The 24,979-nt window shown below is 32.0% G+C and overlaps 1 protein-coding gene across 9 annotated transcripts in view; it reads left to right on the top strand.

The window, feature by feature from the left end:
- The window catches only part of LOC113520000 (glutathione hydrolase 1 proenzyme-like), a 64,710-nt gene extending 40,840 nt beyond the window's left edge, over positions 1–23,870 (top strand). For all 9 annotated transcript variants that reach the window (XM_052897230.1, XM_052897229.1, XM_052897224.1 and 6 more), the window contains 8 exons: positions 2,020–2,240; positions 7,921–8,110; positions 8,743–8,946; positions 14,500–14,749; positions 15,474–15,664; positions 17,694–17,934; positions 19,035–19,148; positions 20,892–23,870. In XM_052897230.1, the coding sequence (XP_052753190.1) occupies positions 2,020–2,240; positions 7,921–8,110; positions 8,743–8,946; positions 14,500–14,749; positions 15,474–15,664; positions 17,694–17,934; positions 19,035–19,148; positions 20,892–21,041 (1,561 nt within the window). In that variant the 3' untranslated portion in view covers positions 21,042–23,870. The remainder of the gene's footprint in view (positions 1–2,019; positions 2,241–7,920; positions 8,111–8,742; positions 8,947–14,499; positions 14,750–15,473; positions 15,665–17,693; positions 17,935–19,034; positions 19,149–20,891) is intronic.
- The last annotated feature ends 1,109 nt before the right edge of the window (positions 23,871–24,979 follow it).

The raw sequence follows: 24,979 nt of genomic DNA, 5'->3' as shown, positions 1-24,979 counted from the left end.
TCCCCAGGGGTTACCATATCACTTTCACCCATCAAAAAAAAACTTATTAAATTCTCCTCTTCTAGGTAGCGAATCAAAATTAAAAAATACATATTTTAAGTTATACTTTTAGGAATATATAACTATGACATCAGCATCCAATATGGTGCAGTTGTTTTTACATGACACCAAAGCTAACGTATAGACAAAAGGACAGTGTTTCTAAAAATTTATATTTTGGCTTATATCATTCTCTTATATAGTTTTTAATGGATGATAATGAAATGGCGACCCCGCCTGTCCTAACGGTATACGCTGGCGGGGCACCAGTGAAAGATGATAGGCGAGAATGAAAAGGCAGATCAGTTAGCCTATCGTGATGAATACACGGTGATGATGGTTTCTATGGGGGGCCACGTGGAGGTCGACCGGACAGGGTATATGTTAGCAATAGGACTGGTAGTTTTCACATTTTTTTTAAATATCTCCTATTTACAGACATTTTCTAGTTACAATTTAATTACAATAAGATTTGGAGACTTGAGTACAGTTTAGATTTTTAGGTGTAAACTACAACTATAAATGCACTTTGACACACCAAGAAAAAATACTTTTTGTATGGTATGGGTCACTCCATCCTTTTCTATGAGCGTCATAAGAGACGACTAAGGGAATTTAATTGTCGAAGGATGGACAGCAGCATCCCTCTTAAAACATTCCCAAAGTATTACTGCAGTTACCAACCCGCCTGCCAAATGTGGCAACTCTGGCTTCTTATGGAGAAGGCTTATTCAGCAGTAGACAACAACTGACATGATGATTAATGAATACTTTCAAATAGTAGAAAATATTATTGTATCCAAATTTCTCAATTCAGCAATATTTTTGAAAGCAAACAACATTTTTTTTTCCACTTGTAAACCGTTCTAATTATTTTGTTTTCCTTGCAATTTAAATGTTTAAGGCTATTCAACCGAACGGCTTATAATTAACTCGGTTATGAAATTGCACAATAAAGGTCTATCAGGTATAAGGTAAATAGTCTATCGTTGTGTCCAAGGTATAGTATCCATAATACATATATTGTTCTCTTGGGGACAATGCACTTAGTGCTGCATGTGTTTGTGGTTTAATTCACAAGGCTAACAATGGTCTGTTTTTACAGTTTTACAGTATAAAAGTAAAGGATTTAAATTTTCATACTCAAATAGCTCTAATTAATAATAAATCTCTAATATATTGAAATTAACAATTGGTAGCTAGGTAATATATTGATGGAAATTTCATAGTTTATACAAGCCAGACTCCATATTTTGAGCATCCTTTTTTCCTATTACACCAATGAAACTAAATATTTTTCTAAAATAATGAGTCGAAATACCATAATTAAATTGTGTTCCACGAAAAAAACTGATTCCAATAGTGGCAAAACTTATTATTTTGGTTTAAAATCTAAACTACCGAACCGATTTTAATAAAATTTCTATGGGACTAATTTGTAATTATATACTTACAGATAAAAGAAAGATTTTTTCAAATCGGTTTACAACTGACGGGTTTATGAGGTAATAAACATAAAAAAAATACAACCGAATTGAGAACTTTCTTCTTAAGGTTGATAAAAAAAACTGAGTCCCTATTACTAATATGGTACGTCCAATAATCATTTTGTACGTATTTTGATCAATTTTGAACTCATATTTCTTTGGCGTGTGATCCCGGCATAGAATGGGCCATTCCTTTCTTTCTCGTAGGTGTCATAAGAGGCGACTAAAGAAACTTAATGGTTGAAAGATAGACAGCTGCATACGTCTTAAAACGTCACCAAAAGCCTAACTGCCAATCCCATGTAGTTGTTAACCCAAAAGAATTTGGGAATACCCCATTTTAGGGGAGGCTTATGTTCAACAGTGGACAGTTAATAGCTGAAATGATGATGATTTCTTTGGAAAATATGCTTTGTTTCACTAGTAAAAAATTACATTGAAATATATTAAAGTACCTCAGTATTATTACGTTAAACTTACGTATTACTTTCAGAGAAATACTGTTGAAAAATGGCTCAGCTGTGGACGCTGCGATAGCTGCCATGTTTTGCAACGGATTGCTCAACCAACAGAGCATGGGATTGGGAGGTGGATTTTTCATGACGGTATACATCAAAAGTGAAGAGAAGGCATACACTGTGAACGCTAGGGAGACAGCACCGGCCGCTGCCACCGAAGACATGTTCCATGGAAACTACCATAAAGCTTCCAAAGGTATGCTTTTAACTATAATCAATTTTGTTTTAAACCGACTTCAAAAAGAGGAAGGTTCTCAATTAAGTTGTATTTTGTTATGTTTGTAACCTCATAACTCCGTAACTTCTGAACCGATTTGGCAAATTCTTTTTTTTTTATTTGAAAATCGACTCAATAGTTAAATTTTTAATATCAAAATAATTAGTTTTATCACAATTGATGGTGTTTTCCTTTTGAAATACAATCTTTTATTAATTTGTAGAGAATTTTAAATTTGTGTAATCTAGAGCATATACTGACCTGGCTTGTTAATAAGTGCTGATTAGTACTTGACGTTAATGTAATTTTAGACTTTGTTTTATATGTATATTTTTATGCGACATACATATACACAAGCTGACGGTCCACCTACGTAATACATAATTTAAGATTGTTGTCCACAATGAAACCAACTCCAGTTATTTTTATTTAACGACTAAATTACTGTACCGATTTTGATACATTCTCTATGGGACCAATCTGAAAGTATATGCTTTCAGATAAAAATAGATATTTCCAAATCGGTTTATAAATGACGGAGTTACGAGATAATAAACATAATAAAGTAATCAAATTGAGAAACTCATTCTTTTTTCAAGTCGGCTGAAAATAGTCATCAGTCACTTATAGACATGAACAATACTGTAGGCATCATAGAAACACTGTGTTGTCCAACCACTGATGCATTGCCGTCCCCGACATACGCACAGCCACATAGCGGCTGAAACAGAATTGGGACACAGAGTGGTAACCAAGTGGTAACCTTTTATGAACATTTTATTCTAAAAATAAAATCGTAGACAACAAAACCTAACTAAATGAATGAATAAAGTATTGCTCGATGTATTGCGCATTTCGGAATCACTTACGTGACTTAATAGCAACATGCCACAACGATGATCCATAAAGATAAACACGGAATATTTTACGCGTATTTATTTTACTTTATTCATAATATTCTGGATGTGTCGATGGTGTATTTCGACACTAATTGCAATTGTTCTCGCGTTGACTTGTTTAAAACAATTGTTCAAATATTATTGTGAATAAAGAATTTATGAACAAAATTATTATTCTGTATGTAAGTTTGGTTGTAAGTGCTATTGTAGGTAACCATATATCCCGTAGATCGCATTCGTTTAGATGGAGCGACGTTTTTAAAAAAACGTCTCGCAAAACTGTCGTACAATTTTTGGTCAGCGCATATTTCTTATTAAAACAAAACTAAGGGTTTTTTTACCAGTATTATTATAATTAGCTGTTTCACGAGTCTTTAATTTTCATACAAATTCATTCAACCGTTTAACGGGCTTTGTACAGTTTGAATTGAAAGCAAACCGAAAATGAATCATGACCGGCATTATAGTGTAACATTTATAATATTAATAGGGTAATCCGTAACGTGCATATTATAGCACACACCGATGATTCACGAAAGTTTCACCAGAGGGAGACTTTGTGCAAAAGTTGTTTGCTGGATTACTTCTGTACCACACATGTTTGTACTGTAACACCGTATTTGCATGGCTGTATTTCGATTTGAAGGGCGAATAGCAATAAAATTACAAAGTAAATAGGCATAATACCATAATCCTCAGAAATGGCAATGCATAAAGGATAACAAGCATCAGAGTGTATAACGGTTATTATTTTACATCAGGTGGTTTTTTTTTATACAACTTAAAATGGCAAATAAGCTGACGGCCCACCTGATGGAACGTGGTAACTGTCGCCTATAGACATGAGCAGTACCATGGACATAACAGAGTATACTGTTTCGCCTATGATTTACCCCATGCGTTGACGTTCCTGAGAACTCAGGTATTATTCCTCTGTACCCTGTAAATTCACGCCATATCCCACCCTTCAAACCGAAATACAGCCATGCAAACACAGCTGCTTTACGGTTGAAACACGAATGGGACAGAGGTACCCAAGCAAACGACTTTTATACAAAGTCTCCCTCTGGTGATGGTGGTGGTTTGTGAGTTTACTTGTCATTCTCAGTATATGCAAACGTTTACATGATAGAAATTCACGAAACAAAAATAAAGTACGAATTGTAGATCATTATTGGCGAAGCGTTTGTAGAAAGATGCTTTATCTAGATTTTAGTAATACTCGTATATACTGTATATAATGTGTATGGTATGTGTATGGTCATAAACCATACACATATCATACACATATTTATTATATCAATCATTAACTGTCCATTGCTGAACATAGGCCTTTTCCATAAGAAGGATTTCGCCAGTAGATGCCACGCTTTGCAGGCAAGTTGGCAACCGCAGTTAGGCTTTGGTAATGTTTTAAAAGAGACTTTGCTACCCATTCTTTAACCATTAAATTCCTTTAGTTACCTCTTTCGACATTCCCGGAATAGGAAGGGTAGCCCATTCTAAGCCGGGATCACACAGCTATAGATATATACATAGATATAATTTATAATTTCAAACAAAGATTTCCTTTATTGTTCTTATATGCAACTTTAATATTGTAGGAATTGAGGACTGTGAACTGAGTTCATTTCATTTTATACATTTATTTTAATTTCCTTGTGTATGTGTCTGTATTATTATATTGTTATCATTTTGTGTTCAATATGTATTCTAGTTTATCAAATGTGCTCAATGGAAATTTTATAAAGTATCTACCTACTTACGAAATGTATTAAACAAAGTAAAATATTAAGAAATGTTTTATGTCTATTTATAGTATTATAAATTGCTTGTAGAAAACTTTTTATGTTTTTTTTTATCAACCGACTACGAAGAAAGGAGGAGTTTATCAATTCTGTTGAACATTTTAAGTTTGTTACCTCATAACTCCATCATTTGCAAACTAATTATGAAGTCTTTTTTCATTTAAAAGAATATTCTTTCAAATTGATTTTGTAGAAGTTTTATCAAAATTGGTTTAGTAGTTTAGTTTTTAAATAAAAATAACTGTTTTTGCTTTGACTGAAGTTGGTGTTTTTATGTATTATGTTTTGTTGTGTTTTGACCAAATATCTTGATATTATTCGAGAAATATAAGTATATATTAGTTGTATATCGAAGAATTAATGCTGTTATAATATAATAAATACAGTAGAGATTATCTGTTTGTTATACATACGAATAGATAGGAAAAGAAGCGTTTCAAATTGTTTATGGAACTAAGACTCAATCGACCTGCTTTCTTATCACATATTAAAATACTTATAAAAAATATCAATTTATTGTGGGTTTATCACTATATACCTATACCTAATTTTAGAAAGAAGTTGTTTTTATGGTTTAAAAAATAATATCTAAATACCTACCTATACCTAAGTATTGAGATTCCATTTATTATGACTTGTACATAACTATTTGTTTATAACACTTTAGTAGATAGCTAAAAATAATTACAATTATTTCGAATGTTAGATTCAAATTACAAATAACAATATTAGAAAAACTAATTTAGGTACGTTTGCTTGATCTTGCAGCAACCCTAGTCTGTCGAAGTCTCACATTTATGTGACGATCAACTTTATCGAGCTATTGACATAATTTATTGATAGCTGTACAATTCCCGCTAGTTTGGCCTCGTGCACTTACAAACATTGTTGTTCATTCCTAGAGTTATTCTTTGGTTTCACACATATAGTCTATTTTAATAGAAGTTACCCAATCAAAAAACGTTTTGCCGATATTCAATAGTAGTACAAATATAAAATCAATTAATTGATTGAGCGTTTCGTTTTGTTATTAATTTCATTTAGATTAGAGATTGTTTCTCTAATATTTTCAACAAAACTGGGTTACTTTTTCGTTCTATTGAAACACGAATATGAATGGATGAAAACTCTCTATTATTCCCTTCAAGGAATGATACAGATTATAAAGATTAACAATATGAACGCAGACAAAATGACTAACGAATTAAATAAACTTAATTACATAATTATCCTAATCAGAAGATTCCCGTATTTAAGTATGACCACAAACTTTTTTTTCTTTATTTAAGGGAGTTTATTCTTATTTGAATATGTCACCTCCATAGGTAAACATAATACGATGTTATTGTATTGTAATGCAAAAACTTATAGTATGATGAATTACTATATGCTGGCTTGTAATACAAAATAGTAAAAAACTACTGGGCATCCTCCTCAGATATTTAAGGTTATCGTACCATCTAGTAGGGACAGTTCAATCAACTGTGATAATATATATATATATATATATATATATATATATATATATATATATATATATATATATATATGTGTGTGTGTGTGTGTTCCACATTATTGTCAAAATAAATAAGGAAGAAACTAAAACATATACAGGTATAATGTAGTTTCCAAAATTTAAACCTCGCAATCGAGACTAAGATATGTTCGTGCAAAATTTCTCCAAAGCTTTCTCTTATATCTGGTTCAGCCAGGTTCGAGTTCTGAACTAGAAGTTAGTACGCACTGTCAACTTTTCAATGTATTGTATTAATTGCCTTCAGGCAAAGTTGGTATTGTGTTTGATAATATATTATTTATGATATTGCATATATATATATATATATATATATATATATATATATATATATATATATATATATATATATATATATATATACCTTATGTTTTTCAATCCGAGTTACGGTTCAATACCTTTTATGATTTTTGTTTTTTGTAAAGAGTGTACAGTAGCTTTCTCCAGTAAAATAAATTAAAAAAATTGATTTACTAGAAATGGGACTAGTGGTCCACATTACAAACAATCTCTTCCACCCTATCTATGCGTATTAAGTGTATATACATAATAGCTATCTATATATTTATAGTATTTACTCTCTCATCTGAAGGTGTTACATCTAATTGATAGAATCATTATGACACATCGTATGTTTCTAATTAAGTTATCAATGCATTTTATCTCTTATTAATGAACCAACTGTTACTCGCTGCCTTGCACTCATAGTATCATGTTTACCTTTAATAAGTTGAAATTACTAATAATCCATTTTAATTGTTACTGACGTTATAAAATAAACAAATATTCCAAATGTCAACCTTCTAGACTTGGTAGTTTTGGCTATGTATTAATAGTCAGTCAGGGCAAACGCTTATATACTTAAGTATAAATTTATATATTTATTATTATAAATAAATATATGTACTCGTAATAGTATCATCGTTTCACGCTATGATATACAAGTGAATTAATTTTCGTTATGCAAAAATGTGAAAGCGAAGCTCTTTTGATTGCAATAATAAAAAGTGCTAATGAAATGCGTTATCTTAAAACATTTTATTGTTTATGAACATGCACTACCTACGTACATTACCAGAGTTTCAATTTCGTAACACTCACATTAAATTTAATGATAAGTATCGACGGAATTTACGAAGATCAATAAACAGACAACAACTTATATATATATATATATATATATATATATATATATATATATATATATATATATATATATATATATATATATATATATATATATATATATATCCCTATATACAATTTATATCCCTTACATGTATTTACTTCTATATATATCATATATATAGAAGTAAATAGAAACTATAGATATAAAAATAATTCAATGAATTTTTAAATTAATAATTAATAATTAATTTAATTTAAAATATAATTATTACTCATATAATATTCCACAGGTCCACTATCAGTAGGAGTCCCTGGTGAACTCCGTGGACTATGGACGGCATATAAACGCTGGGGCAAGTTACCATGGGAGAGCCTGCTGGCCCCAACGTTGGAGATTTGCAATAACGGCTTCGTAATGTCGAAAGCGATGTACGACGGCCTGGAAAGCGCTCCGTTCATCAAGAACGATCCTCAACTGAGGTAGGAAAGAGGAAGTCACCTTCTTTAATGTTGTTGCCGGTAGTGGGTTGGTGTTTCCTTCCTATTAACAATATTTGTAGACGCCTATATTGTAATTGCTTTTTAGGGGTCAGTACTTAAAAAAAAAAGAAGTAAACCATATGAAAAATTGTAACTTTTTCCAATACTCGTAACTTCCCAAAGTTGCTTAAGTCCGCCTTGTATGTAGGTATATATATTCTGTCTATCTATCTATGGTATATATATCTATCTATGGTATATATATCTAATGTATATTTGATGTGGATTAAAAAAATTGAATAAATTTTCATGTAATTATGAAATTCTTAACTTCAGAAGATGAACTTCAACTCTAAACTTCATCGTTGTAATATTTATTTAAAAAGTAATTGATTTTTTTTTTATTTTGGTAATATTTTCTTGTTTAACTTGATTATAATAATTATGTATAATAACTTATGGTTAATTTATACAATTTAATAAAAGTTTTAAATACAATTTATAAAAAAAATATAAATTAGACCAGTGCCGTAAAAAATTGTTATATAAAGACATATTTGTCAATAAAATTTTACAGATTTCCATTATCAGTTGTACGTATATAAATAAGTTTAAATGTAATATTTTTATAGTAAACAATATTACAACCCGGCCAAAGGACAGTTCCACCGGCCAGGCACGACGGTGAAGCCAAGCGAGGCACTATGCAATACATTGCATCGGATCGCTGAGAAAGGCGGCGATGAACTTTACAACGGGAGCCTGGCGAATGACTTCGTGGAAGACTTGAACAGGGTTGGCAGTATCATTACCGCGGATGACTTGAGAAATTATGAGTAAGTCGTTTTAATAATTAATTATTTTTTTGTTTTAATTGTACTTTTTAAATTATTTGTTGTCACGTTCACGTTGGACCACGATTGAGCTATGTAATTATTTTCTCGTCCTGAGTCCTAAATTTATTGTAAGTTGCCTTTTTCTGGCTTGTCATGTCTCTAGAATTCTAATTAGAACTAGGTTGCTTTCAATTTAAATTGAAAAATTCGTCTGACCTCAGGAATTTTTCATCATTATTCAATTAGAAATTCTCCGATTGATAATTAAAAATTATGTCCCACAAAAAAATACTGAATTTAATTGTGACAGAACCAGTTATTTTGAGTTAATAACTGAATTAATAAACCGATTTTGCTAAAATTTCTATAGGACCAATGTATTAATATGTCCTTTCAGATAAAAAAATAATTTTCCAAATCGATTTAGAAATGACGGAGTTATGAAGTAACAGACAAGAATATACAACCGAATTGACCTCCTTTTTTCGAAGCGGGTTCAAAAATGACGCGCTTTGTTTTCATTAAAAAAATATGGGTCACCAAAAATATTTTTGTATAACGGTTTATTCACATTTTGTCGCTTAATATTGAATGTAATGATGGGACTGTGCTATTAATAAAATGAGCCGATGGCACTTGTTACACTCGTATCCTTAAGGTTAGAAAGCGAATTCTAAAATACAATAATACTACTCTACAAAAACAATGGAGTCATAAAATAGCTGCTATTCATACAGCATACATAATGATTTGACGTTCTAGAATTTAATCAAGTACTACAACAACAAACTACGCTTCATTAAAATTCTTTGCCGATAACGTTTTTCTGTTGCAAGTGTTTTAACGTTTAGCTTATTAGCCTGCGCAGACGGGGAACAGCTTATGCTTGGACACAATCTCCTTTTTTTTTTAAGAGCTCAACAAAATCACATCGCTGTTCTATATCTTTAAACTAAGATGTTTTGTATTAGGACTTATAATACAAAATATCATAACTTATGAGAAACCGGGTAACGAATATCTGAGGACATTACTCAGAACACCTAGATCCGAACTAATATAGAACTGATCGCTTTTTTAAATTAGCCCGATCGAAAACCCAACTCGGAACCTCATTTACACTCAGTAACGTGTCCACCACGACGTCACGAAGTCGGCAAACGGTATTTTTTTATTGGATGATAATGAAATGGTAATCCTGTCCGCGCTATCGGTGTACACTGGCAGGGTACCAGTAAGGGATGAAGGTGAGGATAAAGTCAGGTCATTTAGTCCATCACGATAACTCTGACAATAATTAATCACGATGACTTCCAACCGCGATGATTGATGAACAACCGCGTGGAGATCGACCTAACAGAGTATATTACTAGCATTCCCATTACTGACAATCCTTCTCGCTCCGTCAAAAGGTATTTGCCTTGCTCTCTCAGGTTTTTGAGACAGGAGACAATTTTATATGTAAACTTTAATCTAGTCATAAAATTCCTAAACTTGTACGCTACAGCTACAACATATTATGTATGCTTGCACGGCTTACATAGATAAAATTTAATCCGCGAGCAGAATGTTTATAAAAAAAATCCCAAACGCAAGGTTAAATATTTTAAAATAAGTGTCCACCGTCTGTCCAGGCTTTTAATATACGTATAAAAAAAAATTGTGAAGGTTTGTTATTAACAATGCAATGATGTCACCTTCTTTTCTTAACACCTGAGTAAACGTTTTGATTATACATAAATGATACTGACTCACACACACACACACACACACACACACACACACACACACACACACACACACACACACACACACAACAACCACACACACATGCACACACACTCATTCATAATACTTATTTATACATGTGTATTTTTAAATAAAACAATTTTTTATACAGTTAATATTATTGTGAAATTATTGTCGATTCATTTATAATGATAAATTCTGTGCTAATACAAACATACTTTGTTAAATAAATAAATAAAAAAAAAAAAAAAAAAAAAAAATTATTGTCGATTCATTTATAATGAAGTAGGTAAATAGAGTAAGTAGTGTTTATTGTTTTTAACGTAAATGCGTTGTATATAAATTCATAACGAAAATATAGTCTTAATATTATTGTTGTCTGGCTGTATTCTGCGACCTCACTCGCCTGAATTAGTATATAAATTATCCTATGTACTAAATTAGGAAACAATCTACTCGTGTACCAAATTTCATTCAGATTTGTTAAATCGTTTTTACGTGAAAAACTATCCAACTTCCTCCATCCTTATAAAATCTGTAGAGAAAAAAAAGGCGGTAGGTATTGGGCACAATAAGTATATTTATTTATTTAACTCTTTATTGCATCATAAATAAAAATATACAATGACAATTAAACAATTCAAGTGAGATACAGTATATATCCTTTTTTCTTATTCTAACAATATCTTTTAAGTATTACTACCTGTACAGGATAAATATCCTTACTTACCAATTTAGTGTATTTTTCTTTATAATAATGCCGTGATAATTATACAGCGTAACTGCGTTTAATCACGTACACATTAGTCGATTACATTTCATCGCTGAAGCATAAAGAGGTAGGTACTTGTTAACCCTGAAAGATGTCGATGGAAGTAGGTACAAGGTTTATTAGGTTAAGGTATTATTATTGAATAATATTGAAAATATATCTATAGTCCGTTTCAATAAAAATTTATGATAAAATAATTGACCCACTCAAAAACTGTCTGTTAATTGTTTATTTTTTTTATACTACGAAGGTGGAAAATAAGCATACAGCCCGTTTGAAAATAAAAGATTACAGTAGCCTAAGGACACCTGCAACACTAGAGGTAATATCTAATATATTATTTTTGAAAAACCCTATATATCCTATAGCTTGAGCGTTTGCGGGAGAAATTTCCTTTTTGTTGATAATTATTTTCAATAATAGTATAATATAAAACCGATTAATTTAATAAATATTTCAACGTTTTATTCACTGTCATTTAGAGAGTGTTTCATCAACTTTTTTTTTCATTAATTTTCTCGTTTTTAATTCACTAGTGGTCGCATTTTGGAGAATTTTGTTACAAATTCACATAGAATCCCAAGTATAAATGTACCTAGGTACATTTATACTTGGAATTTCCATTCGTGTTTCAACCGTGAAGCAGTTGTGTTTGCATGACTGTGTTTCGGTTTGAAGGGTGGGATATAGCGTGAATTTACTGGGTACAGAGGAATAACACCTGAGTCCTCAGGAATGGCATGGGGGGGTGTCATGGGCGAAACAGTATACTCTTTTATGTCTATGGTACTGCTCATGTCTATAGGCAACGGTTACCACTTTCCATCAGGTGGGCCGTCAGCTTGTTTGCCATTCTAAGTTGTTTAAAAAAAAGAGTATTTAGATACTTTTTTTAGTATATTTAAAATTGGTTTTGGTCCTTGGCTTTGTCTATTTTATGTAATAAAATTAAAATAAATCTGGTCAGCATGAATGGCTGCCTATTTGAAAACAAATATCTTAACTAATTTTCACATAACGTACCCAAGATAAAAAATTTAGAAAATAATAAACAACATACAGATATAAACAAATATAAAAATATGTTTATAACACATAAAACAGTTGAGTGACTATCTAGTTTCGAATTGAATTTGATGAATAATTTATTTCGTCATAAATTAATCACGCGAGATGATAATTTGATTACGTATTCGTATGATTTCTCATTTCTTACAAATATGATGATATTTATTGTTTCACAATAAAATACGTACATTTTATATCTTATCAGTTATTATATTCTTAAACATTAGATATAGCATTTAATATTATAAATATTAAAGGCTTTTCAAGATAATCCACGAATCTATGATACGAATTATTTTGTACTCGCATCAGCTGTTTGTTTGTATACATAGTATGTTATCATCATCATCATCATCACCTCAGCCATTGTCCGTCCACAGATGAACATAGGCCTAGTATGTTATACAGTATGTTAATTAATGTAATTCATTTCCTAAAGCTAGTGTTATCTGTATCAGCGGCAATACATAATAATAGGTATGTACACACCTTATACTGTCTAATGCCGTTGGTACAGAGGAAGGGATTATTAGTAATGGGACCAACCCCATTGTTATCAATATACCCTATCAGGTCGAGCTCCACGCGGTGCCCCCTGGAAACTATCGTGACTAATTTATCATTGAATTCGTCACAAAAGACTGACCTGCCTTTTCATCCCTCACTTGTGCCCCGCTAGTGTGTACCCATGGCGCGGGCGAAATTGCCATATTATTATCATCCATTAAAAAAGCCTTTTGTTTTTCTTTTTTCTTTTAGGTAACATTTTTTATTTTTATTTTTTGACCCTATTAATAAACACTAACACTATTTTTAAAGAATATGTTATATATATATATATATATATATATATATATATATATATATATATATATATATATATATATATATATATATATATATATATATATATCAGAAACGCTTGTTTATTCTTTATAATATAGGTATTTAACACAAAATAGGTATCTTTTCTTCATTTTAAATTCAATGTCATTAGGTAAGACTGTAGGTATATATCTAATGTGAAATAAACAGATTATGAAGGTCGCTTTACTGATTTGATCGCCTTGAGAACAATGTATTGTCAATACAATACAATATTATTGTATTATTCCTACTCATTTGTAAAGTAAATAGGTAAATAATTAGTAAATAATTCTATAAATTGTACCAAACAACTAACTACTAAAATCTGATTATGTTAAATATTATATTATGCTCAGCAAATCACTTTTTCATAATACAAGTAAGATTGCTACCCTGTCAGGTCGACCTTCACGTGGCACCCCTAGAAACCATCGTGCTGAAAACCAGGTGTTTTTATCATGAAGGGCATGTCGTTGTTGATGGGTAAACCTAGTCAACCAAATAATAACGTCGGGAATAAAAACCAGTTCAGCCAACGACACATTCAGAACTATCTCTCCATAGAACTCAGTTTCAGGTTGTTTTTGTAACCCGTTAACAAAAACAGTATGGAGTTCCAAGAATTGAAATTAAAAAAAAACCTAGTCAATCATTTTAGTTAGTGTCTATGGAAGCACTTATTGTTGAATAAGTGCTTCCATAGACTAGATAACTTTGTTATAAATTATTATCTAATCAATTACCTATTAATATTTATAATGACCATATCAATATTAGACATCTTTATTTTATTTTACCACTGAGGTGGCAAACAAGCATACGGCCGACCTGATGGTAAGCGATTACCGTATCCTATGAACCCCTGCAATACTAAAAGTATTACGCGCGCATTGCCGACCCTGAAGAAATCTCTTTTGAAGAACCCCATGCTGTAGTAGTCTCATGGGAAAATTATTTCTACAATAAATATGGATTTACTTGGCAATTGCACTGCAACTTTCACATTACTTTCATATTTATAATATTAATAAGGATAATAATTTTATAATATATATTAAATTAAATTTCTCATGGAAATTTTCTATTATACTTGACAGGGCAAAAATTGTGGAGCCACTCGTTGTGCATCTCGGAAACGGCGACATTCTCCACGCACCGCCGCCGCCGAGCAGCGGCGTCATACTCGTGAACATACTCAACATACTCCAGGGATACAACTTCACCTCCAAGAGTATCAACACAACAGATGACAAGATACTCACTTACCATAGGATATTAGAGGCCTTCAAATATTCCTACGCGACAAGAACTAAATTGGGAGATCCACTTTTTCTGGATTTAAAAGAGGTAAAATAAACTTTAATATTATAGAATGAGATGCATTTTAGTTTTTTTGTATTTACCTAACAAGCTAAAGGTTCATCTGATGAGAAATGGAACTGTCACCTGTAGATAAAAAATAGTACAATACATCACAGTGCTGATACAAGTTTCTGTACCCCATAATTTCATTGTTTTCATGTCCAAAAAACAAGATGGTAAGGTGGCGAAAGTTGTATAATGCGAAATTGAAAGGATATAAGTATAAGAAAGGCTAATATAGAAATACTTAATGTGCTATCCGACAGAAGTAACAGAAGCCTCTGGAGCCGATCTGTAGGATGAAACGAATTATGAAAGTGAATGAAGTAAAAGAATTAATTAATTTAATTTGTAATCGTAATGACCTTTAAATACCTAACCTACATATACACAGATGGGAAAGGGATTGTTAGTAATGGAGACTGAGAATCCCATTGCTAGCAATACACCCAATCAGGTCGACCTCCTCGCGGTTCTCCCTGGAAACTATAATGGTTAATTCCTGATGAATTCATCATTAGCGTAGGCGGAGATATCATACTATTTTCACTCATAAAAAAATCGGTTAAAAACAATATTAATTTACAAAATTTAATTAAAAACAGTCGAACGATAACGTACTCGTAGATTAGTTTGAACGAACATCGTGACACAGTATCTTTATATATTAAGATTACTTCGAGTACAACGTACCGCTATCTCATTCCAGTTGATCCAGAACGTAACAAGTTCCGAGTACGGCGCGTCGATACGGCTTCGCATCAACGATACTGCCACCAGTAACAATACAGACACGTACGGCGCCACCCAGTACAACAAGCCTGACGCTGGCACTGCACACATCTCCATCATAGGCATCAACGGAGACGCTGTATCTGTTACCAGCTCTATTAACTTCTAGTAAGTAAGGAATGTGCCTGTGTGGTCCCGGCATAGGATAGGTCACCTCTTTCTTTCCCGTGGTTGTCGTAAGAAGCGGCTAAGGATAAGGCAAGAGATGGGCAGCAGCGTCTAACATTTCTAAAACCTAACTGCGATTCCCAAAACGCCTGTCAAGAGTGGTAATTACTGGCAAAACCTCCTAAAGGGGAGGCTTATATTCAGCAGCGGACAGTTTAAGGCTGATATGATGATGACGATGACGTGAATGATGACAATGATGAACGACGATGAATGACGTAATGAATGATTGAATTATTTGAAGAAGTATTTCCGAACCGATACGACAACATAGCCTTCGAGAAAAGAGTATATTCCTTTTTAAAAGGCTGGCAGCACACCTGCAGTGCTGCTGGTGTTGTGGGTGATCATGGGTGGCGATAGTCATTTACCATCAGGTGAGCTGCATGCTCGTTTGCCCCCTGTGCTGTAAAAAAATACTTTATTTGCATTATACAATATAGGGAATAAGCAAGACTATAAATGTAACGATACAGTAATAATATAATGAATTTTGGAGCGCTCCGTCTCATAAGGTTGTCTGACCTTGTTCTAAATATTGTAATTCGATACAAGACCAAACTCATCAAAAAAGGATATGAGTACATTAATGTTGTCATCATATCAGCCGTTAATCGTCGATTGCTGAACATAGGCGTCTTCTATTGGGGAGTTATGTCAGTAGTTGTCACTCTTGGCAAGACGAATTGTCAACCACAGTTATGCTTTTGTTTATGTTTTAAAAGCGACGCTGCTGCCCATCCCTCTACTTAATTAAGTTCCTTTAGTCGTCTCTTAAGACGCTCATAATAAAGAAAGGGATTGCCCATTCTATGCCGGTATGACGGGGTTAATTTTCGAAGTTAAAATTAAGCCTATTAATTAGACTAGTCAGTTTATAGGCTAAAGAAGCTAATCGTAGACAAAGACGGTATCAAAATTGCAACCCAAGGGTCATATGAATACCAGAATTTTAAATGCTATATCGTCCATTGCTCAATATAATGGACCTCCTCCATAGACCGCTATAAGGGGCGGTCCTAAGTCATATGCTATCTTGCAATAAGTACATTTATTGCTTCATCTAATACCTATTATACTGTAATATTTGTTTAAACATATTTACATATTTTCTCATAATAACATAGCAAATAGACAGATGTTAGTTCTAAAAATTACCAATGTTCAAATGTTTATTTACCTTCCTAGCTAATTTACAGACTTTTTATTACGCGATTTTATTTGTATAGGTATTAATGTTCACAATTATAACGTAATAAGCATTCAAAGTTGCATCAGTCCAATATTATTTTAGATAACATTTATTTGTAATAATTTATGAATATTATATATTACGTATTGTGTCTTTCACCTATTTATTTACAATTTATCTGTTATTATTTATATAATTTTTAATTTAAACAAGATATCATATCTGTTTATTTACTTCTTCGCCAAGCGAGCGAATCCTTGAATCTTTAACATATCAGAACGTTATATAATTTCTCTTTTATTTACAATAAAAATAACAAACTGATATATCAACACAGATAAAAATACTTGAAATACCTAATAGTAGTAGCGGATAGGTATTACAGATATTTAGTATAGATATTAATATAATAATGGTATGGTTATCTTGTCAACAAACTTTATCGCAGAACACAAATATAAACAAAAATACACTCACGAGTATCAATCTTACTTAATACATATATATTATAATTCGCCAAGGGTATTAGAATTCAACGAAGCTTGAAGCGAGCCTATCTACCGCCCTCACCGAATTAATTTAGATTAATGTTTTGCATCAAGTACTCAAAAACTATGACAGCTATTTCGGCAGTCGAGCAATTTTCATTATTGTCGTATTGTGAATTACCTGCATACCAATTATTACATTATGGCCCGAAAACGGTCCATTGTCGTATTATAATGAAGCAATTTGCGAGAAAATTGGGAATTTTATTTTTATTATTTTGTTTTATAGTTACGGCGCCGGCTTCACAACCCACACCACGGGTATCGTGATGAACAACGTGATGGACGACTTCTCTTCACCGGGGATCACCAACTACTTCGGGCTGCAGCCGTCTCCTGCCAACTTCATAGCGCCTGGCAAGAGACCGCTCTCGTCCATGAGTCCTAGTATAATAACAGATCAAAATGGCAATGCCAAGATGGTGATCGGCGCCTCCGGTGGCACTAAGATTACAACGGCCGTCGCTTTGGTAAGTTGCTAGTTACTTTGAAAATATTTTTTTACTAACGATCCGCCTCAGCTTCGCACAGAGATAGACAGAAGTCTGTATTTTTTTTTTTAATAAAATACAACCCTTACATCTTACATATATATTCCTCGCTAATAATGCAGCCAATGTAGTTTCTTTAGTAATCAGTCAGTAATGAGGAGAAAAATCTTAAGAACCGATGCGTTCATAAGCCCGAATCGAATTGTGAAAGTGTATATAAAGACCGAACTGCTTAAACAAGTTACAAACGAATCTAGTTGTTCCGTTATCTTACGCGTGACAAAAAAAAAGCCAAAAGTTGCTGGTTTAGCTCATGAATTTGACAGCAAAAACTTATATATTATTGATTCGTTTGTCGTTTAATTAGTGAGGTTAGTAATGAAAGAGGTATCATCATCATATCAGCCTTTAACTGTTCACTGTTGAACGTAAGCCTCCCCCTTGGAGGGGGTTTGCCAGTAGTTTTTTTTTTTTTATACAACTTAGAATGATAAACAAGCTGACGGTCCACCTGATGGAAAGTGGTAACCGTCGCCTATAGACATGAGCAGTACCATGGACATAACAGAGTATACTGTTTCGCCCATGATACCCCTCATGCGTTGCCATTCCTGAGGACTCAGGTGTTATTCTTCTGTACCCAGTAAATTCACGCCATATCCCACCCTCCAAACCGAAACACAGCCATGCAAACACAGTTGCTTCACGGTTGAAACACGAATAGGACAGAGGTACCCAAGCAATCGACTTTTGTACAAAGTCTCCCTCTGGTAAAGGGAGACTTTGCACGCTTAGCAGGCGGATTGGCAACCGCAGTAAGTATTTAGAGATGTTTTAAGAGAGACGCTGCTGCCCATACCTCTTATTCCCTGTGTCGGCTCTTACGACACCCACGGAATAGGAAAGCGTGGCCTATTCTATGCTGGGACCACATGGCTACTATAAAATAGACATAATAAAGATTAATAAGAATTTCAATCAGAATGTTCAAAAATCACATATTAAAATTCTGTATATTTGCATATCTTTCTTGAAAATTTGTCGTAGATTGTACGTAGATACTGTTTATTTAATTTCAGGTTACGATGCGTAAACTCTGGTTTGGCCAGACGATAAAACAGGCGGTAGACGAGGCGAGGATACATCACCAGATATTCCCAATGATAGCAGAGTACGAATACGGCATTACTGAGGTAAGTTCTCAATCGACTTCATAAAAAATGTATGCTTCTACTGTCAAAATTACCTTGTGCTTAAGTGAATTAGTAAGTAGTAGATAACCTGTTTAAATATTATGGGAAGGACAAGTAAAAAAAAAAAAACAGAAACGCCAAATTAAACATTCTTAAAAAAAGATCACAAAAGAGAAAATCGATACCCAGTTATTTTAAGAGAAAATGGAATAGTAACATCGCCTACACTTTATATGTATACTGGTGATGTACAATCGTTTTAATTATTTCATACTAGATATATAGCTACTTTACTTTATCCAATTGCATTTAAAAATAAAAACAATTTTATTTACGATAACAGTCAATCTATATGTGCAAACCACTTAATCCATGTCTAATAATATCTGTTATCACGTACTGAATAATAGATTAAATCTGTCCCATTTATCAAATCAGTCGTAGTCTTTTTTTATGTTCTTATTTTGTTAACACAAACATGACTGATAAATTGATAACATTTGTTGTCTAATAATCACGAAATTTCCAGAATAAAAAGGTTATCTTAAAAATATATCTAGTTTATTGGGTTATGGGGAATATAAATATTTTTTTATGTTCCTTAGAATGGCAAACAAGCTGATGCCCAAACTGATGCAAAGCGTTAACCGTGGCACCTTGGACATTATAGAATATTTATTTATTTAGGTTTACCAACAATTGTTTCCACAAAATAATGTAAATATATATACAATTATGGAGCTTAGAACTAAGTGTAACAATTTTTTATAGGCAAACACAGCATATATTGATACATGTATAACAATAAGTACAGAGAAATATATATAGCTTACATCTATTATTAAATACTTAACAACTAACAACTAAAGCCACCATATCCATAAGCAGATCCAGCAGCACGACTCATTTTATATATTTATAGATATTTCGTACAAAAACAATTGGAGTATCAAAATTAATATCGACCTGGTCACTGCAGCTATTTATAATCTTACAGAACCTTACTATTGGAGAATTACTACCCAGAACAGTTCTTCTAAATGGAGGTATTAGCGGAGTTATGGGTCCACGAGGTAATCTAGAAGGGACTCGCAATTTTACAAGGCTTAATAACTGAGGACAATGTAATTTATATGTTATAAGTTTATACATAAATATGGCGTCAGAGACTCCTGCGTTTTTCTAATGACATCATCCTAAAGTACTGCAGCCTGGCCTTGTAGGATTAAATTTTTTTGGCAATACCAGTGGAAAATGCCAAGTGCCATAGGAATAGCTTCTGGATACGTTCCATACGCAATATATGTGTAGCAAAATGTGGGCGCCAGACCACGCTGCAATACTCCAAGACACTCCGCACCAGGCTGTTATAAAGTATAATTTTAATGTTACTATTATGAAATACTTTACAGGTTCTTATAACAAAACCAAGCATCCTTGAAGCTTTATTAATAATGTTATTTAGGTGAGGATCAAACGTTAATGGTTGATCGTATAATACACCTAGATCACGCATACTTCTACTCTCTTCAATTATTTCATTTTTGATTCGGTATTGTGAATATATTAAATTATGATTTCTACGAATGCTCTGTGATACCCATGGTTCCTTCATGTGCTGCCATAAGTGTAATAGTGTTGCCTCTGTACCCTGTAGTTTCAATGCCAATGATACATTTTTGAAACCTTCTGTGCTAGTCAAAGGCCTTTAAAATTGTGAAATCATAAAATCTCTATTTTCAGGACATATTGGAAGGATTACGGAAAAAAGGCCACGGTATGGTTCGCTACAGAGGTAGAGGGTCAATCGTCTGCGGCCTCTACAGAAACAGAACGGGGATTTATGCAAACGCCGACTTTAGAAAAGGCGGTGATGTTGCCGGTATGGATTAGAGAACTGATTTGATATGACATGATTTAGATGTAAGCGTAAATCAGGCTTTTGTCTGACATTTTAGATTTTAAAAATCGACTACAAGATCTACGTAAGTAAAGCATAAAGTGCTATTCACAAAAGCTTTGGGTCCAGACTCGTCAGCATGTCAAATGGGGGAAAAGTTGCTTGTATAAACATAGCTTTGTGTTAGACGTCTCCGAACCTTCCCGAGCATATAGAGCATACTTTAACGTATGTTTGTGCCATCAGTGCTATCCAATTCCTCTCACCATCATCCCGGACCATGTGACAAATTTTTGTCATATTTATTTATACAGGGTAAAATTATTTTACTAAATCTACCGGTGAATCTGAACTTTCCTAAAGAATTGTGAGTTAATAATTGCCAAAAAGAGACGCAAATACAAATGCAAATAAAAATAGTAAATTAAACAAAATAATTCTAATCAACTAACCAATGGCAAAATAATGTTTTAGTCCCATAATGTTAAATTGACAGCTGAAAGCATTAGTTCTCAGAGCAAAGAATATTTAGTTTAAAACGAAAATATCCTATCGTCGTGAAACGCTTAGCGACAGATCTTGTTTCATATAAAATAAACTAAAACAGCACATGTGAACTGCCATGGTTTAATTTTAACTTATTGCTGCTCAATGTGGTAAATACTTAGGCTAAAGAAGGAAAAAAACATTTTATTGTTCATCTATTTCAGTCAAAATAAGTTTTGATTGAACCTTTGATGTGTAATTATATTTTTTTTTTAGTTTTATGACGAAACACTTTTTAACGTTTGCTATTACATCGTATTACAATATTTTTCTTTTAATATTGGCAAAGGGCTAGTGTTGCCTGTTATGACACTAACAAACAAGAAACTAAATATATTAAAAATGAACGGTAAGGATTTTGGTATTACTGATAGTTATAATTTGATGTTAATGAAAAATAAAGGAAGTTAAGGAATTATACATCAAAAGGAATAGCTAACAGCATAAAATGGATATAAATGTCGACATAGTTGACAGCATAATTACATAAACAAAAAAAATAAGTGAAATTATTTATGGCATATTGAATTGTATTCTCAAATCAAAATAAAAAAAAAAAACAGTTCCTAAATTATCCACAGATAATAATAATCATGTTCCTTCTATAAATGTTTTAAACGCACGGTATACTTTCAATATATATTTTTTAATACCTAATACCTCCACAATATTATTATATTTACTAGCGATTTGAAAATCGTGATCTTTTTATCTCTTGACTATAGTGATTGGCAATAAATATAAAATTAGGCTATGAAATGTCTATTTATTGTGAATAAATTAAAATTACAAATTCAAATGTGATAGTATTAGATAGAATACGAATAAATTTTACTATGAGATGTGCTGTTGAATTTAAGTCTAACTTAATTGAATCTCAATGTACCCACGTACATATTGTTATTTTAATTACTTACTTTTTACTAACTTATGAGTGTTTAGCGACAGTAAAGAATATGTGGATACATACTTCTGCATGCAATTCATGCAGAGCGTCTATACCGAAACTGTTACCGAATAAAATATCACGAAGTATGTGATTACAGCAGCAAACAATGTAATGTACATGAATACTTTACTCATATTAGAAAAATATGTTATTTACTGATTGGAAAAACTTAAAAAGCCTATTAAATACCTACACTTCATAACTGTAAGAATAAACGGATCAACTTGCGTGTATTTTTATGAAGTATGCTCGATTAGTATCGATTCAAAACATTATTTAATATTGAAAAATGAATATTGTCTGTTTTCCATTACAAATAATGTGTAGTAAGCCAATAAAAATTGTTATTTACCAGTTTCACCTATATTGTACTAAGATTAAAATAAATAAAAAAAATAATAACAGTAATTATAACATTGTACATAGACACACAAAGTACGTAAAGTCATTCCTCATAAGACCTGCAAGTTTCAATACAGTTATATGGATTTATGTCACTACGGCGTTTCCATTTACGTAGCTACGCCTCTAGTGGATAGGTTTGTAAACTCAGACTTTCACCGGAGTTTATCGACAGTCTTAATAAAAAATCTTTTACTAAGTCATTATGGTCTAAAATTTTAATACAATATAACAACGGTCATGTTAATAATTAAAGCATCGCTTGCAGCGACGTTTAATTAAGATTCAATTTATAAATTTCACAAAATATTGTTATAAAAATTGAACTTTGTTTGGATCTATAATTATGGCATCGACTAAATTACACATTTTCTTCCGAGAACTTATCCAACTACCTAATTACAATCTGATCTGATCACCGTCGATATAAAAACTTTTATTTCTTGCTACCTAAAATTGTTTAAAAATTTGTAACTAGATCATGTTTAATATTAATAGATATGTAATTAGGCTTAGATGTATTAGGTAGTTACAACAAAATTTAATTGTTTAACAAATTTATAGACGACCAGAAGAATTCGTATGATTATTTAATTATGCAATAATTTCCAACTACTCGTATATACTATTTATTATTAACAGAATATATTTGAGCTGGGTGATGAAAGAGATATCTAGAAATGTGCGAAATATATCCAATGGCCAATAATTTATAGTTAGGATAGTAAAATAAAAATTACTAAATTTACTTTTTACTTTATTTATAAACATTACAAGAAGATTCTGTCACAAAAAAATATACATTTAATTTATTTCCTATTACTTAATGTTTGTATATGTACTATACATAAATGATTTAATGACAGCCTATGGTTGTTAAATTTGAAATTAATGAATAAATAAATAATTGAATTAAATAAATTTATATTTATTGTATTTGTTATTTGTAAGCTGGTTGTTTTCAGGTAAGTATAATGTTACCTTATCTAGAATTTACTAGAAAAAGAATAGTACTATTGTTGACGTGACATTTTTTGTAGTGGTCCGTATACTTTCTATGATTACGGCCAATATAATACTCCTAATAAACAATATATTTTATGTTTGCTGTTTTACATATCCAATAATAATAATAGCTCCTGGTCTTGGATACGTCACATGAATAAACGAATTAATAAAAATTCTTTATTGTTCCCTTCAAAGAATGATTTCAGTAATTGATACAGAATGATAAGGATTTACAATATTACAAACAAAGTGAATAATCTAATATATAAAATTCTCGTGTCACGGTGTTTGTTACCAAACTCCTCCGAAACGGCTTTACCGATTTTCATAAAATTTTGTGTGCATATTCGGTAGGTCTGAGAATCGGCCAACATCTATTTTTTATACCCATCACTGATAAGGATGACCCATGCCTAAATTTTATTTTTATTTTTTTGACAATTTTTTTTTATTTTTATTAAAATATGATTTAGCATTGAAAAATACATACAACTTTAAATTTTCATCGTTTTACGATCAACCCCTGTATTTTAATCGCGATTTATATATTTCGCAATAAGTGGTAAAACAACGTTTACGGGGTCAGCTAGTTAATTATATAAAAGTAGTGTTTTTTTAGTTGGAGTTGCATTTGTTCAGGCATCCCGTCCTCGATATTTGACACGGGTGGTGACATGCCTGTTATATTGGCCACATTGTAAATATTTAAGTATAGAATGCAAATTAGAGCAAACATATCTTATATATGTAAGTAGTGTCATGCAATCCCATTTCAAACTGAGTTTACACACAATATTTTTTTAAAAACTTACATATACAATATCAGCTCCCGTGGCTTCGCTCATGGTTATATTGTAATGTTAAATAGTCTAATGTTCCTTAAAAAAATTTACCATTAAATGCAAAAAGAATTTATCAAATTATTTCAAAACAATTAAATTTTACCAGAGGGAGACTTTGTAGAAAAGTTGATTGCAGAGGTACCCAACCTCTGTCCCATTCGTGTTTCAACCGTAAAGCAGTTGT

Source organism: Galleria mellonella, unplaced genomic scaffold (assembly GCF_026898425.1).
Source record: "Galleria mellonella isolate WM207_F2 unplaced genomic scaffold, CSIRO_AGI_GalMel_v1 utg36, whole genome shotgun sequence".
Taxonomy (NCBI): Eukaryota; Metazoa; Arthropoda; class Insecta; order Lepidoptera; family Pyralidae; genus Galleria; species Galleria mellonella.
Note: the sequence above shows the minus strand (reverse complement) of the source record. Positions and strands in the feature narration are given on the sequence as shown.